The sequence below is a fragment of the Zonotrichia leucophrys genome, chromosome 2 (assembly GCF_028769735.1).
Source record: "Zonotrichia leucophrys gambelii isolate GWCS_2022_RI chromosome 2, RI_Zleu_2.0, whole genome shotgun sequence".
NCBI lineage: Eukaryota > Metazoa > Chordata > Aves > Passeriformes > Passerellidae > Zonotrichia > Zonotrichia leucophrys.
This window is the reverse complement of record NC_088171.1, coordinates 71,225,347-71,243,692: the sequence shown is the minus strand read 5'-3', so window position 1 is coordinate 71,243,692 and position 18,346 is coordinate 71,225,347. Positions and strand designations below refer to the sequence as shown.

The window sequence follows — 18,346 nt, the reverse complement described above, 5'->3', positions numbered from 1 at the left end:
CACTTTTTATTAAAAGAGCCGTTGAAATTTGCATAGTTTTCTCCCCTAAGGCAAACTAACTTGTTCAGAAATGCTCTTTCCTTGTAGGAAGATTACCCAACCTCAAGGCTCTAAATTTCTATTCTTTGCTTTCCTGGTGCAGAGGAATATCTGATTCTTTCCTTTCTTAGGCTGTCTGCAGCAAAACTTTTGTGCATTATTGTTAAGGAGTGTCAGCCCCTACACCAAGTGCTGGCAGTTGTACATGTTATCAGCCTAGTCAAGCATGAAGGTGAACTTTAGCTTGGCTTGGTCAGTGCTTCTGATGGCATAGCTTCAGCTTTGTAACAGGAGAGGGGGAGAGGCATCAGGTCATTTGTATTAAAAGTCAATAGTTCATAGTTATTACAAATAAAGGGATTAAAAGGTTGCCTTTTTATGTAAGAGAATGCTATAGAATCAACAAATGGGAATTACTAATATTGATTTCATTGGTAGATAGGTTGAATTAAAAATTATTACATGTTTTGGCAGAAGACCACATTTCAGTATAACTTAAAGAGCTTTTAATTACAGTTTAACATTTGACTGAAGTTAATGTTACAGCTGTTTTCATGTATAATTGTATAAACACCTATAAACTTCTTAAAATAAAAGCTACATTTGTGACTGAGTTGAAAGCATCAAGGTTTGTATGATGGCAATTATCATGGCGCCATTAGTAAGATTAGATGAGGTACAACTGTAACAATGCTGTGTTGTGCTGGGATTATGTGGCTGTTTCGACATGCTACCAAGGGACAGCTTCTCAAATATACTGTGTCTAGAATCTTCTACTATGTAACAGAAACATGCAGCAGAGTAATCTACTTTTAAGGTTGAATGGGTAAAGTCCTAAAGATTTCTAAGAATTGTCAGCATCGTCACAGTTCACTAAAATTCAATTCTTGCCGTCTGACATGGGTTTGTCTGACATGAGTTTTTTGGCTTTCTATGCCTTCAGACATGTCTTATTCCTATTTTCCTTGATTGGATCCCTGAGTTTTTATAGTTTGCATTGTTTTTCTAACTTCTTTTATTTTTTATATCATTCTAGTTCAGGGCACTCCTGATCTGCAACTGTTCTGGTCTTTGAAAATATTTTACAAGATTAAAATGATAACACATAGTTATTTCCATAAGAAAAATTTCTAAATTTGAGTTCTTTAAAATTTTCAAAAAGTAACAAATTAGTATCTTACAGCTGTGAATAAGTATCTCAAATGCAAGGAAGTGCTAAAATTAGGTACTTACTTTATCATGAGAGCGTTTTCTACCTTTGTTGCACAGAAGTATTTGCAGATCAGCATTGCTGAATACTAGAGAGATTTTACATATTTTATTCATTGTATCCTCAGTTGCGCTTTTGTATTGCTGCAGTAAAATTCTGTGCATCAAACAAGTTACTTTCATGTAGCAAATGTGGTGTACTGTAGTAACTCCTTCAGTTTTTATGCAGAACTGCAAACTGAGTGAATCTTTTTTCCATGAGTGCCAATTACCACGAGTCTTAGTTACAGATGCTCAAAAGAGGAACTGGTTTTATTTGCAGCCTTCAGTAACGTTTTTTACCAGCAAAGGCCAATGCAGTGTTTCTGCTGTGCCTTGTGTTCTGTGTAAATATTTCAGAATGTCATGTTAAATTGTTTCCAGGCAGTGATTAAAGACCTCATTGAAACTTTCTTGTTAAAAGTCACTATAAAATTTTTCGGGTTTTTGGGGATAAAGTAGATGTTAAATTATTCTAAACAGGTCATCTAACACTTCAGCATGTTAGGTGTTCTGTGGTCATCTCTACTAGTCAAGAGTCCTTCCTTCTGGTAAATGTATATTTCAGTGTGATTAGATTAATCTGAGAATTAGTGAAATGGATGTATTTATCTTATCATCTCTTAAATAGGTTTCCTTAGATGTTCCACATGTAAATGACTATTAAAAGAATATTTGCTATATGTTTTGCAAAGCTCCAGGGGGTTAAAATTTGACGTCACTATGTATGTACGACCTCAGCATCAAATCATGAAATCCCAGTACACAAATCACCACTGGCCCTTTTTGGAGAAAACATTGGAACATGAGAAACAAATAAGAGTGACCAGGGAAGTGGAAAGGTGTATTAAAAGAGAGTGGAGAACTAGAATTAAGTATTTTTGAATTTAAAGCTGACTCTAGGTCTTTGAAAATCGATATAAACTTTCAAGAATAATGGTGCAAAGACTTTTTTCCTTTCAAGCTTTTTTTATAAGTACTGCAGAAGAGCTGCATTTTTTGGATGTTTTTGGTCTTGTATATCTCTCTTCATTTGAATTCAGTGAACTGAATTCAAAATGCTAATCAAGTATGGGACGTTCCTAAAACTCCACTATTTTAAAATAGAAATGTAAAATTACTTTTTTTTTTCAGTAAGATAAAGTATATTTCAAGATCCCCCATTTAAACTACAAAAATTTTGGTGTATGGTTTTATTTTCCAAATCAAGTCTGTGGTATCAGTGGGATTGTACATTCACTTCATGGTTTAAGCTTTGCTACATGGAGACAGCTTCCTCTGCTGCCACAACATGCTTGTTTCATTTAGATCTGTGCTCTTATTGCCCACATACTCCTCTTGCCCCCCCAAAAAACCAAAACATTTGACAGCATCAGTTCCCAAATATTTTCCCAAAACCTTACAGCGAGTCCTTGTCAGACAGCTTGAAATTTTGACTTAGCTGAGCTAAAGCCAGTGAAACTATGGAAAATGTTCACCAGTTTGCTTTCAGACCAACTCTGCTGCATGTGTTCATAAATTCCATAAAGATTGCATGCTTTATGTTTAATACAAACGGTATCTTTTTTTTCATACCCATCCTTGCTTTTTATGTTTTATTTTTGTTTCCCTTGCCTTGGTTGGATGCCTGTGTGTGTTTAATCCAAATCCCTGTCCAGTCCTGGAGTTTGAACTACGGAAAGCCAAGGAGACCATACAGGCCCTTCGAGCCAACCTGACTCAGGCTGCAGGTGGTGTACATAAACCTTTTCTTAAGTCTCTACTTTAAACAATGTAGAAGTAGCTGAGCTCATCCTCTGTGAGAGAGTAAAATTTAGTTCCTTCTTTTTTCCTCCCCAGAAAATGAAGTTCCTTTGCAGGAACGAAAAAATTATAAATCAAGTCCTGAAATTCAGGTAGGTAGTTGGTGATAAATGAACTTTGCATGGATTTTAATATGAATATAACAAGCTTCCATAGTTGGAAGGAAGATAAACCGAAGTTCTAGTGTGTTTTCTTTTTTTTTCCAGGAGCCAATCAGACCTCTTGAGAAAAGAGCTCTAAACTTCCTAGTTAATGAATTTTTATTGAAGAATAGTTACAAGCTTACATCAATAACATTTTCAGATGAAAATCATGATCAGGTAAAATTTCCTTGTGGGTTTGAGGTTTTTTGCACGCCTGCTTTCCATATTGTGATCTTGTCATAAACTCAAGTGAACTTAAGTGGTTTTTCCTGTGCATGCAGTTTGCTTCATATATATGAGTACTCTAATAGTTAAATATGTTAGTTAGCATTTTCATATATAAACCATGGTTTGAAAACACAGCAGTTTGAGCAGTAGTTTCCCAAAATTTGTAGGAAGTAGAGTGCTTGCATTCTTTTAAAGGAAGCAAAAGAAGAAGTGAAATACTGTGTGTTAGATGTTTTCCTTGTATTCTGGTGTGACACACATTCACTGGAAGTCAAGGATCTGGATCTCAAATGTAATCTATTCCTTAGATCCTATTCAGTTGCCTTGTACAGGGATATACAATTTACTCATTGGTTGTCTTCTGGGGATGTGTATGTGTGTGTGTGAGAGTACTTAATCACCTGTGGCATTGAGTACAGTATTGAATAAGCTCTTGGTAATAAAGTGTTATCCTGGCTCTTTCCCAACATAGCTATGCTTTGATGCATTTTTCTTAAGATGGTCAGTTTTATATCTCTGTTGGCTTACATTTGATGGCAAGAATGTTTGGAAGGTGTTAATTACGTTCTGTTTCTGGGTAGACAAAGCACTCTGTAATATCAATACCCAATACGTATTCATCACAAAATGAGGATATTACCAGAAGAATTAAATATGGAATTTCATCCAGTTTTATGGGAAACTGGTCTCCTAAACTTTTCCTACTTTTCATATCCTAATCTGTGGAGCAGATAGGTTGTTAAATAGAATTTCTGAACTTTCCACCTCCACTGAATATTTGCACTTAACATCCAAATACTTGTGAGAATACAGACCCCAAAAAAGAAAAGATTGACGGTCTGTTCTATTTGTGCTCTTGACTAAGAAGTTTTTGTTTTGTGAGACAATTAGCAAAAAGCAAAATTCTTAATTCTAAAAAGTAAATATAAACATACTGAAATTACTGTATAGTAGACACAATTTTTTCTATGTTATTCATATAATTATTTGAGAAAATAATATTTCTTCAAAGAAATGTATGTGACCAGACTATGGAAAAAATAATAGTGAAGACTGGGAACAATAGGAAAAAAGTTTAAACCTATACTTTAAATTTAAAGTCGTTAAAGAGACCATCACAACTCCTGTGTAACAGTGCACAAACTGACTTGTATATACAGACATGAAATATTCTTGTGTTAATAGGATGATAAGATGTAAATGAGAAAAGGAAGAACCTGTTTGAGACAGGAGGCCCTTGTGTTGTTTGCACCTCACTATCAGTCTTCTACAGAGCTGTTTAAGCTATATTAGACATCAGGAGGAAATTCTTCATGGGGATGTTAAATGTTGGAATGGACTGCCCAGGGAGGTGATGGAGTCACTGTCCCTGGAGGAGTTCAAGAAATGACTGCATGTGGCACTTAGTGCTCTGGTCTTGTTCACATGGTGATGATCAGTCAAAGGTTGGACTTGATCTCAGAGGTCTTGTCCAGCCTAAACGATTCTGTGATACTGTGCCTGTCTTCCCTAGGGAAATTAGACCTGCACTTGTGAGTGAAATGGGAACAAAACCAATATTTGTGCCTTGTATCAGCTGCATTGATTTCTGCTAGAATTTGAGCAACATTATTTCTGATTATAAAAAGTGTTCATGTCTTAGCAAAAGAGAAAGTGACCTATGTGGTTGGAAAGGTACTCTCTCTAGTATGTTGCCTAGAGCTGCCTTTGTGGTCAAACTGCTTTGGTTCACAAAATGAATCCTTCCTCTACTATTGTTTCTTGCTGAGTTATTCTTCTATCTGATTTACTGCAATGCAGTCTTGATGTGATTATTTTGCTATTGCATCACCTGTAGTCAAATGAGGAAGAGAAAAGAAAAGGAAGTATATTCTATGCTTTAGTTTCTTTTATTCTTTTGAAGGATTTTGAACTTTGGGATGATGTAGGATTGAATATTCCAAAACCTCCTGACCTGTTACAACTGTACCGTGACTTTGGAAACCATCATGTTGCTGCAAGAGATGTGGTGGACGCATCAGTTGGTGTAGAGGATGACGAGTTAGAGGCTGACACTCCTATACTTGGGACCGTCCCTGTGTTTGAAACAGCACCACAGTCAATAGAAGTAAGACTGCACAGGAGAAATGTTGCAGCTGTTTGATGTACTGCTGAACTTTATTGTACTAAACTCTTCTGTTTCTGTCTTGTGTTTAGCAATGTTTAATAGTGCAAAAATTAGAAGATCAAATTAGTGTGTTAAACAGTGAGAAATGGTCTTTGATGGAACAAATCCAAAGACTTGAAAGGTATGTTCTTATCAACCTACTTGACTCTTGATAAATGTTGGAGAACTTTTCAATGTCTTTCTAACACACATATGGAACCATGACTTAGATATAGGAAATTACTGGGAATTCTTCAGGGCAGGGCAGTCTTTCCTTTTCAATACATAGTATTTGATTTAGAAAAAGGAAGAGACTTCAAACTGACTATTTCCCTGTATTACGTGTACAATTTGATTTTGTAACCAATTTTGTTCTTTCAGTGTGACTTGTTTATTCCTTTAAAAACAATCACTTCTGATCTGTTTTACATAGTTTTTTTTCCAATTAGCTTTATGTCACTCCTTAGTGTGTACAGCTTGCAAGCACTGTCAGAAAGATGCTTGTTTTTACATCTGACATCAACACAGTTTTTCTTTCTGAAGAGCGAGACTAGTAGACATGACAGTATCTTTAAAAGCAGCAAAAAAAAAGATACTTAGAAGTTTTGAGCAACCATATCATTCTGTAAGCCATAAGATATCATTCCTCTTAAGAGGTGTACTGATGCAGTGTGTGGGAAAGTGCTTAAATTTTAAGTATCTTTATTGACTTGGATAGTTACCTTTTCAAAGCCAGATAGGATAGTACATATTGATTCACCACTCCAGTATTTTATGATTTGCGTCCTAGGTAGTGTTCTGTCTTGTAACAATTTGTGTCTCAGTGCTCAGATTTCAGCCAGAAGGAGATAAAACTGTTGCTACTCACTTGTTTCATTGATTCACTCACTCAGTGCAACATTTTTCCTGTTACTAATTATCTACTAAAGTGCTCAATGAAACTAGTGCTTATTTGAACAGTGTGTGTAATCAAAGTTATTTGTTACAGGAATTCTTAAACATACATGAATTGAAGGATGTGTTGAGCTCTTCAGCATGTTGTCTTTGTTTCTGTGCTGCAGTGGTGTGATTTGAACAGCATATGAAAGCTACAAAAATATTTCATATTTTGCTTTTTCAGTGAAATAGATCTTCTCAAGAATGAAAACTTTTCTGTGTCAACTGTTTATGGTGTAGCTCCCCATCCTTCTTTAAAACAAGTGCCTCTCACAGTCTCAGAGGACAATGGACGGTACTTGGATATCAAGAGCTCTGAGAATGACAGTAAACATGGAAACATTGAGGAAAAAAGCCTTGCTTTATCAGCTGAAGTGGATTCAAGGACTTCTAAAGATGATATGCTAAATTCTGTGCCCTCTAAAGAGACAGAGAAACTGTCCTCATGTCCTCCATCATCTAAAGCTGCGGTCCACTTTGATAAACCTAATAGGTTAGTGATAAGTTGTAAACTGCATGATATTATTAAAAATCCTTGTAAAGTGAGTAGATATTTTTCTAACAGAGAAGTTCTGCCAAATGAATAGATCATTTGTGTTTTGAAGGCTAATAAAAGACTTAACATACCTCTAGGGTACAGTGCTGATATTTTTATGGTGTTCCTAATCTCCTCAGGAAGGAGTACATATGACAAACCTACTGTTTTAGTATTAAGTTGCAGAAATTCTTTTCCCTTTCTGCTTTTAAACCCAGCCCTGTTTGTTGGAACAAAAAAATAGGTAAAATCAGAATAGTGAATGGGAAGACAAGAGAGTTCTGTTCTCTTTTAAGTTTTAATTTAATAATTCTCTTCTGCTTGAAGAGTTGGGAAATTTTTTTGCTTTTTCTCTGTAGATGTGTATAACTCTGCTAGAGAGCAGAACTATTTATCATTTACTTATTTTGTAATTATCAGAAAGGTATCTGATGGCATACTGCTTTTTTGAGTTTTGATTTTGGGGCACGCCTTCACTGGGTAACTATGATTCTTTTAACTAAGTTAGGGATTTCATGTTGTGTTATTACTTGGAGACTGGGTTTGTGCTTACAAGTGTTCTTGAGAAAGCCCTTTCAACCTGTACAAGTGTTTTTGTAGTGAAAAGGAGAAGTGATTTGTTCATTAAGTGATAGATAAACCACTGTAGTCATCAGGAGTAACGCGGACCACAAACATAATGAGAGTGTGTACAACTTGTAATTGTTACCACTGCGGACAAAGATAAGCAAGTAGATCACCTTATGATCTTACTGTTGCTGTTTGTAGGGAAGCAGGCAGCCATCCTGCTTTGTCTTTTGTCCCTTAGCGAGCTTTTGCTGGTTTTGATACTGTAATTTGTTTCGGGAATTGTCTTTCCATCTCAAAATACCAAGTAGAAATCTGTGTAGACATTCTGCGCAGATGGAAAAATAAATGCAACCTTGTAGTGGGGTGGAAAAAAAGAACACCGGAAAAAAAGAAGTTGCTAATCCTGCTAGTAAATACCTTTTCTTATAAACTCTAAGAATCCTGCTTTTTCTGGATTTTCTGTACTTCTTGCACTATGTTCGAGGGTCAGGGCTACTTTTTCAGTGATATCTTAACTTTTAGAATTGGACAGAAGAAAAGATTTCTGAATATAATACTTTGGAGTCACATAACAAATTTATTCTCTCTTAGTTGACTATACTAGTGTTTAACAGGAAAGTAGAACAGCTTAGATTTTTCTGGAAAGTGGTCAGTGGTTTGGTTTAAGCTTTCCAGATTTTTTCTTTTTAAGTTTCTTTCATATCCTAGCTAAAAGTCCAGATATGTGTAGTACACTGCACAATACAAATATGTGTAGTAATCAGAACTTCAAGCTGTTGCTATGTACTTGTCTACCTACTTTCACTTGGCTTGTTGCAAGTTTCTTCTTGCTCAGATTAATGGTGAGTGCTGGGTGGCATTAAGTGCATGAATATTAGATTGATGGTTTGGGGATAGTGAGGGTGTATATCAAAACAGGATTAAATCACTGAGTGAGGAATGAGCTGTGTATTTCCAGTGGAATTTATGATGGTAGAGACTAGAAGAACAGCATTTGTTCTGCTGCTCACAGTTGTTTAAACTGCACCTAGATTTATTTGAGAAGTAGTTCAATGAAGCCGTGAATCCCCGTTGAGTTAAATTCACAAGTCCCCTCAAATGCAGTTCACTGCAGAAATAAATAATGCATGTGTAATATGTAGCTATTTTTGTACTCTACTTTGGGCTTAATATGTCAGCAAAGGGTCAAAGGAAAGCGTGTTTGATACAGTGTTTTATAGACCAGTATCTAGTGCTAAATTTTCTTCCTGGATTATGCCCTAGATTTGTAATAATGCAGTAATTTTTCTCACTGAATAAATAGATTATTTGTTAAATGTTTTGAGATCTGCAGGAGAAGCAGCACAATGGAAATGCTGGATATTTATTGATTTCAATCCACATTTATTTACAGAAGACAATTACTATCATTTATGCAGAATGTACTAAGAAGGGTTAACAGCTAAGACTCTATCCTAAAAGGCAAGATCATTACTACTGTGAGTGTTTTCTTGGCATAAATCTTGCCCAGATGGGAAGAGAGAAGGGGAAGTGAGCCTGCCTTGTGTGCCTGCACTCACAGCAGCTGTGCGTGCATGCTGGCAAATGAGGACATGACCATCATTGGAAAAATGCCTCAGTTAACAGATGGCAGTGCAAAGCACTAGCAGTGGTTTAAATAGACTGCACCACATGTGTTTATTCAACTAATTTGAGGTGTGTGGTAATTTGCACCAAATACAAGGTGTTTTCTCTATACAGCAGTCCTGGCTTTTTGAATGAATTGGCTCTTCTGTCCTGGGGTTATATAGAATAGAACAGTAGTGCCTGGGCTTTTTATTCATTGTACTTTCTTATATTTGGATGTCTTCACTGCTGGCATCTATTGCCCCTTGAAGAGACTTGCCACTGACTTGTTTGCAAGAGGCCTTGATCTTTTATTGTTTTTGTTCAGTGCAGCCATCAAGGATTTTGTTAGACTTCATTAAGGAGAAGCTTTTTGGACTCCAAGTATAACCAGCAATTGTAAGAGGATCCACGCTGCCCAGAGCTTGCTGTTATTTGACCCACAGGGAAATTCAGTGACATATTGTCATACTTACTTTTCATTCTCTGCAAAGTGGGAATGGAACTTTGCCCTTATGTAGGGTTTTAATTAGGATTCCAAGTGGGAAAGGATCTGATTTTCTGTAGAATGAAGGCCTAGTTGAAGGACAGACTGGGCAAAGGGCTGGCCAAGACCTTGCCTCTGTGTTAATGTTAAGCTGCTGCTTTGCAATGCTTGCTAATGTTCTCCCAGTATAAAAAACCTCTACAGTGTCGAGTAGAGTGTGTAAATCTGTCACTCAAGAATATTTTACAGCATAAGAACTAACATATTGTGAAAGAGGTCTTTTACAACTCGCTACCGTTTAAGTAGTTTAGTAACTTTTTTTAAAGTGAACCTTGCACAAAACCAAGCTGAATAGAATTAAAACAAGCTTCCTTCATTAAAATTTAAAATGTGCTTCAAAAACCTATACTGTTAAAAAAATTAAGCAATAAGTAAAAATTCTTATTTATCATAATTTTCTAAATAGTGAGAAGAGGAAAACTGGTATATTTATTGATGTCCTCTTGAATTAGTTTAAGTTATTGTAAGTAAGAGCTTTGATTTTTTAACGGGCTTTTTCAGTTAGAAAAGGGTGAATGATTATGTATTTACTGTAAGATGTATTATGTGTCAGTCTATTAGATAAAAATGTATGTGTGTATTTTTGAGGGTTCAAAGGTGTTACCAATTTCCACATAAAAAATAGGAGTTGCCTCCTCTCAGTATCATTAGAGGACTCAAACAGCAGATGATGGAAATGGGTGAGATGTTTTCTGTGCATATTTTGGAAGACAAATGTTGTGTTTCTTCTTTAAACATAGTGGATGGGGCAGTGTTAGATTTGCATCTAAGTACAAGGCCTGAGATAAGGCAGAGGAAGTTGTCATTACTGGGAATAATAGAGTGCTGCTGCTTGCCTGTTTGATGTAATGGTCAGTAATTGTTTTCTGAGAACATTTCTGCCAAATTACCTTCTTCAGACATGGCTGTTTTGAAGCTTTTATCAGGGTTTGATACAGATGCTTAAGGCTTTGAGTAGCTTGGCTGCATTGGCTGGTGCTGGATGTGGCCATGAGGCAGTGCCTGTGCAGATGCACCCTGTAAAAGGGTTTAGACACCAGTTTAAGATTGATTTTGAGGTTCTGGCAGCTTTTGAATCCAAAGTTAGATCCCAAAGTGGCAGTTGACCAAACTCTATTTAACCTTGAAGCTCCTAACTTGACTGACTACTCAAATGCTTTTATGCAATTTGCAGAATCAGAGCATTAAGCAAAAATATTGTTTCATGTGATTTCTGTGCCCGCCCCACCCCGTTTGCATAATTGTATGCTTCCTCTCGTATTGCCTAAGCTTCCTTTTCTTCATGACTTAGTCCTATTTTTGTCTGTGCAGCCGTTTGAAAGATGTTATATTTTTTGGAACTAAATCTAACTTCTTAATTAGGACACTCACGTTTTTTTCTTGCTACGAATGAAACACTCTAAAAGTCAAAGATAATTTTAAAACTTCTGTAGTATGAATCACTTAAACATGCTTTCTGGGTGTCATTTTACCTAGCTGATTAAACCAGAGTGAAAGAACTTGCTTTATCACCTTTCTGATTTATGCTTTCTTCTCCCTCTCCCTTTTTGATGATATTTCAGGAAATTGTCACCAGCTTTCCATCAAGCACTACTGTCTTTCTGTCGGATGTCAGCAGACAGCCGTTTGGGATCAGAGGTATACTTCCAGTGGGCATAAACTAAAAGATCCTTCATTTTGCATGGCAGCAATAGTTAAACAAGTAATAATTGCTTTGAAACAAAGTCATGGAAAGATGAATCTATGTGCATGAAAGTTAAGAAATAAATATATGTTCTTAGATTTTATGCTAAATATGGAACCTAGTGAGAGAGGTGTAATTACTGGGAACTTTGAGTCTCTACTCACGCTTTTGAAATTGCTGACACTTCAAAAACTTACAGCTTCATGTATGGGAATAAATTAAATAGTTTTCTGGTAAGTGATCAGCCTGCTGCAATTTTTATTATTCCTTTCAAATGCTGTTTTTCTGTTCCTGTGTGTCTAAAAAAAGCAAACAAGCAACTTGGTTTTCTAGGTATCTCGAATTGCAGACAGTGAGAAAAGTGTCATGTTAATGCTGGGACGCTGCCTGCCTCATATTGTTCCTAATGTGCTGCTCGCAAAGCGAGAGGTGAGGAACCATGAAATTTTACTTTTTTTTCATCACGCTATTTTGTTGTTAATTTTGAAGATGTTGTGTCTAATTTCATGGAAGTCTATTACTTGCAATCATGTTCTTACTTTTGTGCATGCATCTCTGCTCCTAGAAAATGGTTTTACACCTCTGTCAGGTGAGTTCAGCAAACCTGCATGGTATCCTAATATTCCTTCCTCTGCTTAAGGCACCCATTAGCATTCAGCAAGACTGTTACTGTAGGTCCATCTGTTTGTGGTAGCACAGATGTTTTTGTTAGGGAAGACCATATCAATGTGCTTTGTAAAAACAGGGGCTACGAGTTCAAACATTGTTTCATTTATTTTGTCTATCAATTTAAATAAGCAATAATGTTCAGGTTCTTTTGCAGCACTACTTCAACAAAATAATTTTCAACAAACAAATTATTTTAATGTCTTTTCTTGGAAGCTCCATGTATCAGCCAAGTAAAGGTTCATCAAAAATACCCCTTTGTAAGGAAATGAGCAATCTTGCTTATATGTTTTCCTTAACTTTAAAATGAGAATGACTAAAAATTAGGAACATGTAATGTGTATTTTGAATGTAACTGAAGTTGATGGTTTGCATAATCATTCATGCTATATAGCATACAAAAGGAAGGAAAAAAAATTTGACTGATTTTGTTTTGCTTGGTGTAAATATTGCACATTACCAAATATGTAAAAAAACCCATAAACTGAAGGCATACAAAACAAAAATTCAGTGTCCTTATAGTTGACACTGAATTCAAGGGTTTGAAGTAACATATCTTGTTGAGCAAGTTTTAGTCCTTGTTGACAGGACCTACAGTATGTAGTAGACTTAGTCATGTGTTTTGTGTAAATTCATTTTAAGGCTTTAAAAATTCCTCAAGAAATTCGTACTGATCCTGTAATCTAAAATTTTTATACCATACAAGTAATTATCAGCAGCTGACATGGTGAACTTGAGATCTGTCCTTTGGTTTGAAAAGTCATAAAAGGCTTTATTTTTGAGGTGGTGGGGGTGTTAACTGGGTGCTCTGGAAATGCTTCTGTCTTTCACAATATTCGGTAAATGTTCCTGGATCAGTGCTTAATTTCTGATTTCTTCTTTATTCCTTTCCTTCTTTCTGCTTGGCAGGATGTGGTATTTTGGCTCCTTTTAACAGCTTTTATTTAGCTTAATCTGTGTAATGTATTGAATATTTTTGTAACCTTTTCTTCTGTTTCCTACTTGATTCCTTCCTAGGTTGTTTTACAGTGAAAGTTATATTTGATTACATGTATTTTTGCCTTAAATTATCTGCTTCAGTTTAATTGAAAAAGCCACAGATCACAATTGAGTAATTGGATTACATGGGATGCTTAATGTGTCAGTAATTGAAATTTGTTATAAAAATATCTTCTTTTAGTTCCCTGTTACCTTTTGCTATAACTGTTTTAGTGTTCTTTCTGATGTAGTCATGGAACTTGAAGGAAAAGTTGGGTAGACCATCTGTCAGTATTTATCCTAATCAACTTATGGAAAGCTAACCTAAGAACTAGGCTGTCTTCAACAAGGTATATCTTTGAGTCTTGTCCATAAAGGACCTGGTAATGAGACTTTTGCACAGAGAAGTGGTGTAAAAATATACCTAAAAATCACTGATTTGAGAAAGATGTGTAACAGGTTCAGATCACAATGCAAAGTTCTCACCAGTCTGTTCTGAAACAAGAAGAATGGTAGTATTTAAGATCTTACACTATCAATATATTAGGATGAGAGTTAAGCATAATTTTTGCTGACTCCCTGAAATGTCTTTGTTCTTTAAGCATCTGTCATGTTGAAATTGCTTGCAAAATCTTAAGCTGAAAATTATATGCTATGCATCTTCGTTTTGGAGAAATTGAGTTTGCAGAGGCTGACAGTCTCTCAGTAGTTACTGTCCTTTAGCAGAGATTCAGAAGCCATTTTTCCTATGCTTTTAAGCATCTTAAGGTCAGTAGCAGCCTGCCTGATCCAGTAGTAAGTGTTCTGGCAAATATTATAGTTGACATTTCTGAAATTATTTATTTTTGTGTATTGGTGCAGCTTTAATTGTTCTTCAGTGTCTGTAGTTTAGGTTCCAATGGAAGGTAACAAAGAAGGAAAGACACAGTATTGAGTAGGGTGGCTGAGGGAATAATTTCGTTTTGTTTCTAGAAAAAGCAGTTCAGCTGTGTAAAATCAGTAATGCATCATACAGGAAAATTGCCTCAAAGCAATTCAGAATCATCAAAATTCATGTAACAAAAAGTAAATTTAATTTTGTTTTAATCTCTAACATCTAGGTTATCTTAACTCCCTGAAAACATCTATGTCAATATTTAGATTTGTGTATAAATGCAGTCACAAATAAAGGAGATGTTGCAATGCAAGTAACAACTAAGTGGAATAAGCAGTAACAAAATGCTAAAAGCCAATACTTAAAAAAAAAAAGGCCATTGTTTGGGGTGCAGTCTGTGATAATACTTCTTGAAGATGAGCACCTTGGGTTCATAAAAATTAATCTACATTGTAATCTGACTTCTCAACTGTCATTTTATCACTTAAAATACATTAACAATAAAAAAATTGTAAAAGTAAAATCAGCCACCTTCTATTTCTTAACAGATGTACCATAGAAAAATTCCTTTGACTAAAATGCCATTAGAGAGAAGCAGTCTTTTAAAAATTTCATAATAACTAATCAGTGCAATACTCATTTTTCACACTTTTTAAGCTGTTAAAGTCAATGAGATTTTGTCAGGAAACAAGAATAACCTTGTTTGTACATACAACTTCCATACTCTGCAGTATATAATCCTTTAATGGAGTTTGGCCCAGAGTAAACTTTTTGCTTAAGATCTTATTAGTCTTGTTCTTAATCAGCACTTTTATTTAATTATTTACATCTTTAATCTCACCCATTATTCCAGTGTTAGTCTTTAACTTCTTTTGTGTTATGCAGACTTAGCACAATCATGATAGTAGTGGTCTACTGAATATGCATCACTAAATAGTTATACAGAGAAATTGTTATTTATAGAGAGTTCAACACGTTAAGAATAGAGTTTTGCTTTTACTTGTTTGTAAAATTGAAGCAAAGATTATGTTAAATCTTCAGGCTCTGAATTGATGCCATTCTCGACTCCACTAGATCTCCACTGTAGATTGAAAGTAAGCACATTAATGTGTGGTAACTGCACGTAAATATCACCAAGGCACTTTAATTCTCTGGCATGTCTCTTAAAACACAGTAGAGTTGAGTATCTTACTATGGAATTTTCATCTCAGTCTTATGCTTTAAAAGCCATTAAATACTGGCTTTGCTAAAGAAATGCAAAAGAAGACTGTGTCAGATCTTGGCAGTGTACTTAATTGTTTACTTCCAAGGGTTGTGTCTAGCAGATTTCATAATGGCTGGATATGGATAAAGGTATATAAACCTGAGTTGTGGGGCATGAAGATTGTCAGCTGTCGATATCTCCTAGATGACCACTTTAATTTCCCATTACAGGGGAGAATAAAGAAATCTAAAAGAACAATTACAGTACTATGTTACTCTGTAAAACGTAGATTGCAGTGGATTTCTATAGATTATGTTTCTAAAAACATGGGTAATATTGACCACAGCCTGTTTGCTAGTCCTTTTATGTGGTCCTTTTCTTACTGGTCCTTTTCAGTGCTGGTTTTCGCTTGCAGGGCTGTTTTGTTCAGGGGATGAGGGTGTACATGAGACATAACTATATTTGAAGTCCTTTAGTTCCCTTCTGCTCAACATGAGGGCTTAGTGCAGTTTCCTTAGAGTAAAATAGCTCCGTCTCATAGAATATCCTTTTCATCTCTAGTCTGAATGCCCATGTCTTTCAACACTTGGCCTGTAAAGCTTAGATAGTTCATGGATGTGAGGAGTTGAATTTGATGTTTATGAATTGAATTGCCAGCTTTTGTTGTATCACAAAACTTTTCTATGTGTGTTTTCAAGTAAACAGTAGATACAGACAAAGAAGTAGAAAGTTTTTTCACACTCACACCCTACCATTGATTCATATATAAAAACATCTCTTTGGCATCTCTGAGAGGCTTACTTTGGATCCTGGAATAATAGTCTCACCCCATGAAAGGTAATTAGAGCTGTGATTTTAATATTGGTAAGATTAGTAGTACAAAGTTTTGAGTCATGTGTTAATCCTATGATTATTTTTTTTTTTCATTTTAAATTAAAAGAATGAATTTGGAATTTTAAATACATTCTTGCCCAAGACAGTTCCTATTGGTATTTTGTTGGTACCTGCAGCTATTTCAGTTGCAGACAATAAGATTATTTAATTTTATTTACTTGTTGTCAGAGGCTAAGTTACAGAATAATTTTAGCACAGTATTGGGTCACGATATAAGCATTGACCATTAAAGAAGATTCAAAGGCAGACGTTAACAAAATTGATCATGTCATCCTGGTTTATATATTGTTGCCTGCAATATTAATACATTAATATTTGGAGGAGTAAAAATATAATATTTTACTACTTCAGTAATAAATAATTTTTTACTACTGAAGTAACCAGTCTTGGCGCTTAACACTAGTTAAATTTATCCTTTAAGACAATTATTTTGCTTATACAAACTCCAGCAAGAAGACAGTAATTAGTGAGAGCAATAAGATGTAGAAGACTTGTTGGAATGTTTAGCAAAACGTTGTTATAATGACAGAAACAAAACTGACAGCAAAGTCTTTGCTACCTTCCGAGGTGTTCACTATATGATGCACTTTTAAAAAACCCAAAGTTTACTATTTTGTTGTAATACTTTTATTATGTAGGAGGAACTCTAGGCATATAGTTTAGATGGTACTAATTGCTGTAAAAAAGCCATATTCTTTTGTCTATAATGAAAAGAGAGCTAATCCATATGTCCATGTAAATGTTGCCTTTATTGATAACTCAAATAGTGAATCCCTTTCAAAGGTAATGGAACAAGTTGTTGTAAGTTAGGAAGAAATTGTCCAGAGATACTATGGTGAGAAAAATGTGAGTTTTTCTTTAGAAAGACCTACATGGAGAGTTAAAGAGAAGCAGAGCAGAGGGAAGATGGGCTGTTTCAGTTCTCTCATGCAGTGTGTTAGGTCAGCCTCAGAGCATTATCTGTCAGTCACCTGTATGTAGCTTCTCTCACAGTAAAACCAAAATACCTTCTTTCTCTCCATTCTGCATCTGGGTAGCTCACAGGTATAAACTGCCTCAGATCAGAATTTGGCTTTTCAATAGGAGAGGTGGGACCTGTGACACATAATGTTTTATTGCATCCAGCTGCAAGTGCCAACAATGTTACCATGTCAGTCTGCTTGGATGAGTCACTAGTCGCTCCTGTTGACTAGCACCAACACAAACTATCAAAACTCATGTTCTGAACTCAAAGGCAAAAGAGAAAAGAAGGGCTTGGAGATGAACAGGATGTTTAGGAAAGTTCCCAAATTAAATAGAGGGAGAGTTGTTGGGTTTTTTTGAAACTTAACTTCTTGCTTTATGACTGTCAGCACAAGTGGTATTCCTTCCCGAGGAATGCAGAGTGTTTCAAATAGCACTGGAAGTCCACTCCTTGATTATTAATAAATATATAGAGTCTCTAATACCATGTTGTGAACTTTTCTCTTGAATCTAAACAGCCAAATACTAATCTTACCGTGTTTTATTGGAAAATTGCTACTTCCTATTGCTTCTCTGCTGGTTTCAAGAATGAAAAATATGAGATTTGTAAAACAAATCTACATCCAAGGCATGACCCTTAGCACCAGGAAGAAATGAGCTCAAACCTACCAGTAGGTTGTTTTTTTTTTCCTTCATGCTCCTGAATGTCCTGAGAAGAATCTGCCCCTTATAAGTCTTTGGGAGACTTCACTTGACCTGTTTGATCCCTCTGTAGAGCAGTTTTGTTCTTCTGGTCCCACAGTCCCCTTTGCTTCCAGTTTTACCCTCCTGTCCCTGAGAGCTTTAGGGAGCACAGAAAACACTGTTTGAGACTTCTCACTGTTTCTCCACTCCCGTTAATAGAAGGAGCTGTAGAAGCCCTGATGCAGCGATGCAGAGAACACTCTCTTCTCCCATAGTATGCATGAGAGAATGTGACCAATGGACGAGAAAATACAGCTAATTCCATCAGCTAGAATAACCAGCTTGCTGCAAGGTAAAGAACTAGCCTTGTATCTGCCCATGTCAATGCTCTTAGCTTACTCATTACCTTTCAGACACAAGGCAGTAGTTTCTAGGTGAATATTCTCAGGTGTTTTCCTTTCACGCAGACTCAGCTGAAAAAAGACAATGTTAACTTCTTTAAATTCTGTAAGAAGCTTAGAAATACCCCACCTCATGGTACTGCTTTAAAATCTAGCAGTTCTGAATAAGCAGTTGAGGTTTTTGAGTAGGTACTCAGA

General features: G+C 35.7%; 1 protein-coding gene across 3 annotated transcripts in view; it reads left to right on the top strand.

The window, feature by feature from the left end:
- Positions 1-18,346, top strand: part of RELCH (RAB11 binding and LisH domain, coiled-coil and HEAT repeat containing) — a 77,543-nt gene that overhangs the window by 22,459 nt on the left and 36,738 nt on the right. For 2 of the 3 annotated variants that reach the window (XM_064705427.1, XM_064705425.1), the window contains exons 3-10: positions 2,946-3,017; positions 3,127-3,182; positions 3,297-3,410; positions 5,365-5,568; positions 5,658-5,749; positions 6,728-7,036; positions 11,363-11,438; positions 11,818-11,913. In XM_064705427.1, coding sequence (XP_064561497.1) covers positions 2,946-3,017; positions 3,127-3,182; positions 3,297-3,410; positions 5,365-5,568; positions 5,658-5,749; positions 6,728-7,036; positions 11,363-11,438; positions 11,818-11,913 — 1,019 coding nt within the window. The remainder of the gene's footprint in view (positions 1-2,945; positions 3,018-3,126; positions 3,183-3,296; positions 3,411-5,364; positions 5,569-5,657; positions 5,750-6,727; positions 7,037-11,362; positions 11,439-11,817; positions 11,914-18,346) is intronic. The other variant, XM_064705426.1, reaches the window with a different exon arrangement.